The sequence below is a fragment of the Pyrus communis genome, chromosome 12 (assembly GCF_963583255.1).
Source record: "Pyrus communis chromosome 12, drPyrComm1.1, whole genome shotgun sequence".
NCBI classification, from domain to species: Eukaryota; Viridiplantae; Streptophyta; class Magnoliopsida; order Rosales; family Rosaceae; genus Pyrus; species Pyrus communis.
In genome coordinates, this window is record NC_084814.1 from 3,556,864 (window position 1) to 3,567,318 (window position 10,455).

Sequence of the window (10,455 nt, forward strand, 5' to 3'; positions counted from 1 at the left end):
GTAGAGCGGTTGTCAAGGTTGACTGTTCAATACTTCACTGGTGATGAAGGAGAGCTACAGTCACTTGGTGGAATGTCACTTGGTGGAATGATTAGTAATTTGGTCCTTTAAAAAATTAATTAATTAATTTTTATTTTTATTTTTACTAAATCCGCCTAATTCACTTAAGCTCCCCTCGCTTAGACCTCGTCTAGCCGTCTAGGCACTAGGCTTCTACTTGCCGTCCAACTAGCGCCTAATGTTTTTAAAACCTTGGTTAAGAGTTAAGTCACGGGGACCCTTTTTTCATATGTCTGAATAAAAAACAAATGATATTTCTTATGTGGACCTATACAAGGGCATTATTCTTGGCCTTGCCCTGGGTCTCTTTAAATCTATGAACTGGCCCTAAATTGATTTATGTGCTCTTGCAAGAAGTACTTTAAGTGTTTTTGTAGGATCTATTTAGAACTCGTTTGGAATTGCTTTTAAAATGACTGAAAGCGCTTTTAAATAATATTTTTGGGTTCTAAATGCACTTCAAGTGCTTTTTCAAGATTTTCTTAAATTTCTACCAAGAATTGGTTCTAAAATTTTTTTTTTTCCCAAAAGCGCTTACAATCATTTTAAAAACACTTTCCAAACGAGCCCTGTGATTTTTATTAAAGATTGATTTCAAAAGTATTTTCATTAAAAACACTTTCAGTTATTTTAAAAGCATTTCAAAACGAGTCCTAAAATATTAAATGTGAACAATTGAAGTCACACTTGTGACAACCCGTCCCTAAGTTTACAATTTAATTAATTTTAAATGAGTGATTTGATGAAAATGCCCCTAGAGGCGAGATTGTTGACTTTCGTTGACCAACATATTGTGAGATTCTTGACTCTCTCTGCATTCACCGTGCACAATAACACCGAACCACCACCACTTGATTACTCCGGCAAGTTAGACCATCAGACCACCACCGCTCGTTGACCTTCCTTATCTCTGTTAAGCTCAGACCCTGAACATCAAACCCAGGTGTGGAGCTTGCACTGCACAGTGGCCATTGCCACTGTTCACCATCTTCTCCGATGAGTTCTTGTCGATCCCAACCAAGGTAAGCGTTAAGACCCCTCTTTCCCTTACCTTTTTCATTATCAGTGAACAATCTCAAGGTTTAGAAGCTGTTAGGACGAATGGAGGATTTTCCCAGAAATTTTGGAAGCTTAGAACCAAGGCTGTTGGGCCACTTTCAAAGGATTTTTCCAACCATCTTCAATGACATATGGCCCTCGAAAATGTTATAGTCTTGTTCCCTACATTCCTAGCTTCAAATTGGCTTTTGAATCACTGAATTTGGTTGAGTATCGAACTCGAAATAAGCTTTGAAAGTTGGGAAGAAAACTTGCAAAATCTGGGACTGTGAAGAAGGCGCGTGGCGCGCGTGGGCAGAGTGGAAGCGTGATGGTGGTCGGCGCGTGTGGCGCATGACTGCCAGTTCAGCCACCTTGTGGCAACGCGTGGAGGAACTCGAGGTCCCTCCTTAGGTTTCTCGACGTGCCGAATCTGAATCCGCAGTCTATTTTTCTAAATTTGATAGTTTTAAAATAGTTTCTTTATTAGCCGTACTTTGTACGAAAATGTGTTTACACATTATTACGTTACATATTTACATAAATGGTTTTATTTCTAGGCAAAACGCATCGCAAGGACTCTCGGGTTCGACCCGAAGACATGATCTATGAGTGGGTCTTTTCTTTGATATATACATATATTTATTTAGTTTCCATATATACATCTAATAATGAATTTTCTATATGACTGCTGTAATTAAATTAACGTATATAGGAAATGACGTAACATTGAGAATTAGGAAATCATTATACATCTTACGGGATGCCTTAATTAACTTTACGGCTATGAATAATATTATGTTGACTAGAATTATCAAATCACTGTGGCATGACTATATTTATGTTATATGCTCATCGTTTGCTGCACCAATGTTAGTACTCACCAGGGCCACGACCAGCCTTTCACATATATGTGCACATCTCATCGCATGCCCACTTTGGATCCATTGTAGGTGCCAGTCCTGTCCTAGATTGTTATAGGCAATTAGAACTCGTATGTGCTGCGCATAGCGCTAGTCTTCACGTGATTGTAGTACTAGAGCGTATATCATTGTTACACCTAGTCTTGTTCATGTCAGAATATCTTTATATGAACTCGTGTGTTAGCATGTGTCGATGAGCACTCGATATGATATGTTTGCATATGCAAAATTATGTGATTACGGATATCATGTGTTCGCTTATGAAATATTGTGCCATATTGAATTCTTGAGATACCGCTAACTCTGGTAAGTACTTTTATACTATACTTAGTATGTATATTTTGGAAACTATACTCGTTTTACGGCGAGGGGTTATTATGTTTTCGAAAAGGTTTTTACAAATTTTTTTTTTAAGCCCACTCACCCTTATTTTTCGCCCCTCCAGGTTTTAGCGGAAGATATGAAGAGGAAAATCACTTGCCATGTGGTGCATTATTTTCATGTCTTACTATATGAGAGGAAGACAAGGTTGATATTTCTCACATATAGGTTTTATTAACACACGATGGTGTTTCAGTCTTCAGATACACCCAAAAATCTCTCGTGAAAATGCACCAACTTGTGTATGCTGTTTTATCTTTGGGCCCATTTGATCTCTCAGCCCACCCAATTTATGAAAGTTTTAACTTGATCCGGCCCACTCTCTTGCAACCGCTTTCAAACACTCCCTCCTGATTTAAAAATAGAGGACTCTAGGGTTTCGAAGCCCGGCTTCCCTTTTCTGCCTGCAACGCCTTGAAGTTAAAGAACTTGCGTTTCTCTCTGCGTCCTGATTGATTTCTCAAAGTTCCTTCAAACCAAATACAATGGGTAGGAGGAAACCCAAGGACCCAGAAACCGACGCCGTTTCAGCAGCTCAGTCCGACGTCTTCAAGACCCTATTCGGCGACGCCGCCAGCCACGACGCCGCCCCTGCCATTTTCTCCGAGAGCAACCCCTTCAGGAGGAAGAACCAGGAATCTGGGTTTGGGTTTGTTGCCCCTTCTCAACCTGCTGAGAACACCAATAATGGCGAGTCTGAGAACAATGGCGATGACGGGGACGGCGAGGTGCAGAAACGGAAGCGGAAGAACAAAGAAAAGGCGGCTTCCGGGTTGATTAACGAAGAAGCTCCACAGGGTCCTGTGGAGTTGGAGGGCGAAAAACCAAAGAAAAATAAACTGCCGGAAACGCTCAATTCTGAAAACCCTAATTTGGGCTCTGAGTTAGAAGGGGTGTCAAGACAGGAAAATGATGAACCCTCCGAGACGACGAATGCGGTGGCGAAGAAGAAGGATGGGAGGAAGAGGAAAAGGGATGAAGTTGAGAGAGAATATGAGGTGAAGAAGTACGGCGTGAAGGAGGGCGAGGAGGATGGGGACAAGGAGAAGAGGACTGTTGGAGAGAAGAGGAAGACAGTTGATAATCCAGCTGATATGTTGGTTTCCAACGAAGGTTTCGACGACGAGAGTAAGCTCTTGAGGACTGTTTTTGTTGGAAATTTGCCCTTGAAGGTCAAGAAAAAAGCTTTGATGAAGGAGTTCACTAAATTTGGAGAGGTGGAGTCTGTGAGGATTCGATCCGTGCCAATTTTGGATGTGAGTTTCATGACTTCTTGTTTGCAAACTGTGGATATAAATGTATTGTTGGTTGCTGATTTTGTACATTTGGTTCTTTTTGTTCAGACCAAAAGGCCCAGAAAGGGAGCAATACTCACAAAACAAATCCATGATAAAGCTGACAGGTAATCATTTCGCATCACTTAATCAATTGGTTTAGGAACTGCTTGTTGCATTTATAAGCGTTTTTGAAGCACGTAAGGCCCTGATTCCAATTTACAAGCAGATTGTGGGTTGGGGCTATAGGTTCTAGGTGTACTATTGGAATCTATCGTAGCTCAAATAAAGCCTTACATTGGAAGGTTGGCCCCCTCAGTCACCAATTTGTTATTTAATTTGGTGTGACTTTAAGTTGTTAAAAGTACGTAAAATGATGTACATTTTAGACCTTTGATACTTGTTGACATGAAAATTTCAAATTTAAGCGATTTACAATTGCTTTTGAAATAACAGATTTTGTGTTGCAGCGTTAATGCCTACATTGTTTTCAAAACTGAGGAATCGGCACAGGCTTCTTTGTCCCATAACATGGCTGTGGTATGTTATTTGCATGAAGTTGGGTGATTGGTATCATTCTGCACAAGCTCTTTCTTACAGTAAAGCTGAAGTTGTTGATCTTGTACCTTGACTTGTTGTGCATGTTGATGTAGGTTGAAGGACATCATATCCGTGTTGACAGGGCTTGCCCACCTCGTAAGAAGCTGAAAGGGGAGAGTGCTACTGTTTATGATCACACGAGAACAGTTTTTGTGGGTAACCTTCCATTTGATGTAAAGGTGAATTGCTCCGCTAGGATTTCTTTTCTGCTTCTTTTGGGAACTTTCCAGCTCCCAATTTGCTTTTTTTGTTGCATACTTTTAGTTGCAATATGTGGACAACAATTTCTTTTCTTTTACAGGATGAAGAAGTTTATCAGTTGTTTTGTGGTATCAACAATCTTGGATCCAGCGTTGAAGCTATTCGCATAATCAGGGATCCTAATTATGGTATCGGAAAGGGCATTGCTTATGTTTTATTTAGAACAAGGGTATGTGATTTTCACCAACAGTTTATCAAACCCCATTTACCGTCAATAATTCTTTGTTACAATGTCATGCATTTTGAACTCAGATATGTGGTTGCTTAGTTGATTCTATTCATTTTCTTCTTGGATGGCGTGCTCTACCTTTTTAATGATAGTCCTCATGGGGAAGTCAATAGGACCCCCGGTTGTCTCCTGGAACATAGGTGAAACATTTGTCTTTTCAACCGTAAAAATATAAATTTGTCACTATAGCAGTTTGGCGGTAAGTACGTAATGACGTTAATTTAGCAAAAGAATGACTACAATCAATTCTTTAAATATGCATATTGGGATGCTAAGGTGTTTCCTGCCATTATCTTTATTTGTATTTATCTTCAAGTTGGACTGAGGATAGAAATAAGAAATTATTGATGGAATAGTTTCTGTAAGTGTAAGATTATATTTTATCCCGAACCTTCTTGTAGCATGAATATTTCATTTCAAAATTAGAGTATTTGGAATTGAATACGTGCATAGTTGACTAAACTAAATAAATTACTTTGTTTGCTATGAGTGCCATCATCATGTGAAACTCTGTAGCTAAATTTCTATATGCTGTAGTTTCTCAAGGTACACCTGTTTTCAATTTGTATCATCTGATATGGTACATTATGTGTTGTCTGTCAATTTGGGCATCCAGGAAACTGCAAATTTGGTCGTTAAGAAGCGAAACTTGAAGCTTGGGGATCGGGAGCTCAGGCTGTCTCATGCAAAACCAGAGTCCACCCCAACTAAGAGAAAGAACCCCTCATCAGCATCAGAAGCTAATTCTTCAGCCAAAAAGCGAGCTGTGGACTCGAGGAGTCCGGATTTTAACAAGTCGAGTTCAAAGGCATCTTACCAGGGCCTGCGTGCAGGTAAGCCTGGTGTCCAAAAGAAGTTCAATGCAAAAGGCAGTAGACCAGATAAGTTTGAATCAAAATCACCAAGTGGAGTGAAGCCGAAAGAACGGAAAGATAAACGACCATCTGTTGCTGCGAGAAAGGCTAAAGAAACACTTAAAGGTGGCGCTGCTTCAAAACAAACGGGTACAAAGCGTAAGCTTGATAGCCGGACTCCAGATAGCTCCCAGCAGAAAAAGAAATTCATGAAATATAGGTAGGAATATACACGAACATTACGAAATGTGTACGTTTTCCAAATTTTTATTTGTTGTACAAGTTATAAATTGTCAAATTGGTGATATGGTTTTCCATATAATTTTCCCATTTTATTTTCCTTGCACTGGTTCCCAATCTTTTGATAGAGACGTGGATTAGAATCCGTGGTAACAGTTAGATTGGAAGATTAGGGCTGACAAAGAACGTTATTCCCGGGAATGATAAACACACACCATTTTTATTCTCCCACACGCTCTTGTTTAATTTGATCTTCGTTTTTAATTGATTTGAAATCAAGACGGGCATGTGAAGCGAAAATGAATGGGAACGCCACCTCTCTTTGTATTCACATTCAGAATATGAAAGAAACCAATTAAGCCGAGCTTGTTGAACTTGCCTAACCCAACCCGCCTAAGAGTAGTTTGGGTGAGTTGGTTTGCCCATTTTCTTGGGTGACAATGAGTCGATTCTAATCTGGGCCTATTGGGTTGGGCAACAGATTGAAGACCACCCCCGCCAAGAAACTAATGCTTTTCCTCTACAATTCTGAGCTTCCATGCCAAGCAATTTTAGATGCTTTAATGCCTTCCCAACTTCAAACTTCTACTCAATCATTAAGCCAAATTTGACAAGGAATCGTGAGAACAAATGTTCTTCCTGCTTACCCGCTAAGCATTTTAAGCATAAGTGCTTATTATGATGCTGCCTTTCTTTGGTTATACCAGGCAGCCTGCGTCGACAAAAACTGTTGAAATTGTAAACATTGCCGAAAGGCCGTTACGTCAACCTCATCCCTACGTCTTAGTCGTTACGTTTATGAAAAACAATACTAATATCATATTGGAACTTTCATTATTCAACACTAGAGCTGCGTCAAGTCAGAAATTGACTAGAGAATGCCTTCACATTTTTCTTGATGATGATACACATACCCTATAACATCTTACCACTGAAATCGTAGTTACATACACATTTAACCCCAAACCCACAGCCCGAATGAAACATGACAGTCAACAAATTCCATCCAAGGACACGGACACGCCTTCTACATAACGAGGCAGTAATACCTTTGTATTGCAATTTCTTGATGCTCATCTGTACGGAGCTACCCAAACGGCTGCAAGCAGAACAAGGTCCTCATGTACACCAAGCAAAGTTCAGTAAGTGAAATACTATGCTTTGTTCTTGCTCACTAGCGTGGGAGTAATTGAGACAACTCCAATGAAGAACAAGGTGGCTATCGAGTTGAAGTCATAGAGATCCCCAAGGGATCGTAACTCTCCAAGAGCTAATCCAGCCTGCAGCACGAAAACAGAGTCAAGCACACAGGCACAACCAGTGACAATCGAGTAGAGCATACGTAGACGAGGCCACGCAGATAATTATATATTTTTCTGCAGTAGTCAAAATGTGGATTGAGACGGCGTCGAGAGGAAGGTATATTGTATTTATCTTCCTCTATGACAAAAAGGGAAAACAAGACATTGATTTTTATTTTGGATCATTTGGCCATAGAACCCTTCAGGTGTTGCATAGACGCCTGATGTTCTTAGACAACAACTAAACTTCAATATTTAATCAACTTTTTGAAGTGCAGGATACATACCCTGACAGTGACGTACGCAGCTGGTATCAGACCAATTGAAGTTGCCAGTAAGAAAATATGGTAAGGCACATCAACTATTGGTGAAGCAAGATTAATAAATGTATTAGGCAAGGTCGGAGTTAATCGGAGAAACAACATATAGTTCAACAGTCCCTGCCTTCTTTTAGCTACCTGGAAGAAAAACAATAAATGATTCACTCATTTTGGAAGTTAAAAGTATCAATGGGAGATATGAAAACATTTGAATATACCTGGTTTTGGAAAAATTGCAGCTTGTCAGGCCAAAGAGAGATGACAATGGGCCTCCCGATCAGCTTTGACAAGAAATAACAAGAAGATGCACCAGCAGTGGCGTTAAACACCACCAAAGCTACACCTTTGAAGACTCCAAAAAGGGAACCGGCAAGCAAGGACATAAATACAGTACCAGGGATCATGAAAGTCTGCATGAATATATAAACCATGCAGTACCCTAACAGAACCTGCGCGGTGTAGTCACTTGTGTAGTCCTCGAGGTGAACTCTAACCAGAAGAAGACAATGACAGAAAACAAAATAAATAGAACCGCATAATACCATTAAAATCATATGCAACAATTTATCTATAAATGGAGCACACGCAGCTGGAACAAAACACAACGCATCAGTCATCAACTAGGGGAGTACACGGCTACACTCAACCAAGTTCATAACTTTTTCCGACAATGCAATTTAAAACGTTTCGCAAAATGTGAGTAGAAGAGTCATCAAACTTAAAAGTTTAAGCTCACAATAATGCAACATTCCATGTTCAGCATTAATCTCTCCTCCCTTACACATTAAGGTGGCACTAATGCAGTACCCCGTATCCTTCATTGATACCATAACCAATGAAAAACAAAATTAACTAATGTAACAGTTGCACGCGGTTATATCAAATTCCTCAGAACACAAATCAAAAGCCCGAATCAAAACTGGCTCAGACGAATACTGGTGCATAACGTTCAAGAAAAGAAAAGGCCAATGCAGATAAGGAGAAAGCAATATTCTATTCATTAATTTCAACTCCTAGAAAACGATTTGAGAAAATAAAATGCTTCAACAATATGGATCCATGCAAAAATCAGGTCTCTTCCTAAAAAATAAATTTTGAGACATGATTTTTTTCCTAATTAGTTTGCAATTAATTGGATTAAGAGGTAAAAATCCATAATTAACTAAAAACTAACATAATAATCCCAGATTGATATCACATGCATTAGAAACCCACAAATTTTCCCATTAAAATTCGTGGCTTTTCCTGGAAAATTCAATCCTAAAAACCCAATTCAGATTCATGGGAAATTTACAAGAAATTTTATTCAAAAAAGTACCTGAGGATTTGAAGCTCCTGGAGGCTACGGGGAAGCTTGAGGAAGCTGTAATCCGATGCGGGCATGGTCAGGTAAACACCCAGAAGGCCAAACAAGAAGCCCAATACGACGGTGGAAGCCACAGCCACCTCCCAGAAGCTCAACGGGAACTTACTATTATTGGGTCCCACTCCCCCACCAACCACCTTCACGTCCACCCCATTGTCGTCTCTCTTCTCCATCTCTCTCTCTAAATTTCCCTTTCCTCTTTCTCTTTCTGCAATTTTTCTCGGGAAAAGTTAGAGAGGATGAAAATCAAGGAGCCCCTTTTCTCTTCTTTCTTCTCTCTCCTCTGCTGTTTTATGGTGTCTTGAAGAGAGAGGGAAGAGAGGGAAGAGGGACAAAAACGAAAGAAAGGATATTCGCTGGTTCCTACTAAACCAACTCATTCTTCCCAATACAAGTTACATGCAAATTGGAAAACGATGTTAATTACCATTAAAATAATAATACTTGTATCTCTATAAATAAAAAGAGAAGTGTTATTGACACTTCAAAAATCTCATTTTACACTCATCACAAGCATATTTTTTTTTCTAAATATAGAAAGTTTGGAGTGTAGAATGAGGAATGGAGTGCCAATAACATTTTCCTATAAAAACATAAATACCTTGTCTTTTTATTGTATAAATTTTATTATCTAAAACATTTAATTTTTTAATTTTCAATACAAGTAATAATAATTATTCGATTCGAGGAAGTTCAAACATCAAAATGTATCATATAAATAGATGAATTATGTATATGATATTTGGTACTCAACTCCTCGATTTTGTTCAGTATATTTGAATACATAAATGATTTATGATTCGTATGATTTTTTTTTTAAAAGAAAAGTAAGATAGTTTAAAAAGGTTTCAATTATGAAGTTTTTGATAAAATTTATTCGTTTTATAGGTCATATTTTTCTTTTAAAGCAATTTTGGTACAACAATTTCTAGTTTGGCTTTTAGATAAAACTTAAATCAGGAGAATAGCAACTAACTTTTTATTTAAAGTAAGCTGTAGATTTTTTCCTTGACTTTTCATCTAACTTCCGATTTACCCCATGAACTTTTAAATTGGAAAATTAAGGACTTCAACTAATTTTTTTGGCCGATTTCCCTTACAGTTAGTTTTCCATAGATTCTATCCAAATTAACGTTAACGTTTATCACGTGTACACCACATGACTCTCATTTGAAAACAAAAACGTCACTTCGCTAGACTTTCAAACACAAAAGCTATAGAATCACATAAATTTGCACAGGTCAACATTTTAGAAATCTAGGATTTTCAATTATTTTAAAGAAGGAAGTGATTGAACCACCCTCACATGTTGTGCACGTGCTTTCATTTAATAGAAATTTGGATGAAATGAATGAAAAACTAACAACACTAGGGAAATCGGCAAAAAAAAAAAAAAATTTAGTTTAAGTCTTTAATTTTCCAATTTAAAAGTTTAGGGGGTAAGTCGAAAGTTAGGTGAAAGTTGAGGGGATATTGTCGGTTTACTCTAAATAAAAAGTTAGTTGCTATTCTCTCGATTTAAGTCTTATACTGTATTAATCACAATAATTTAACAAGGACCCTAATTTTTTTTTTAACCAAATTAATAGTGTGCATATGGCCACTTCG

General features: G+C 38.4%; 2 protein-coding genes across 2 annotated transcripts; one reads left to right on the forward strand and one right to left on the reverse strand.

Moving 5' to 3' along the window:
- Nucleotides 1–2,793: 2,793 nt before the first annotated feature.
- LOC137710866 (uncharacterized) lies at nucleotides 2,794–5,960 on the forward strand. Its single transcript, XM_068450019.1, has 6 exons — nucleotides 2,794–3,658; nucleotides 3,746–3,804; nucleotides 4,147–4,216; nucleotides 4,330–4,455; nucleotides 4,578–4,706; nucleotides 5,383–5,960. The coding sequence occupies exons 1-6, from the start codon at nucleotides 2,888–2,890 to the stop codon at nucleotides 5,842–5,844; spliced, it is 1,617 nt and encodes a 538-aa protein (XP_068306120.1). The 5' UTR covers nucleotides 2,794–2,887; the 3' UTR covers nucleotides 5,845–5,960.
- Nucleotides 5,961–6,675: 715 nt separating this feature from the next.
- On the reverse strand, nucleotides 6,676–9,182 carry LOC137710993 (uncharacterized membrane protein At4g09580-like). Its single transcript, XM_068450181.1, has 4 exons — nucleotides 8,800–9,182; nucleotides 7,700–7,970; nucleotides 7,449–7,619; nucleotides 6,676–7,140 (listed from the first exon to the last, which is right to left on the reverse strand). Exons 1-4 carry the CDS (start codon nucleotides 9,018–9,020, stop codon nucleotides 7,015–7,017), a joined length of 789 nt encoding a protein of 262 aa, XP_068306282.1. The 5' UTR covers nucleotides 9,021–9,182; the 3' UTR covers nucleotides 6,676–7,014.
- Between the last annotated feature and the right edge of the window lie 1,273 nt (nucleotides 9,183–10,455).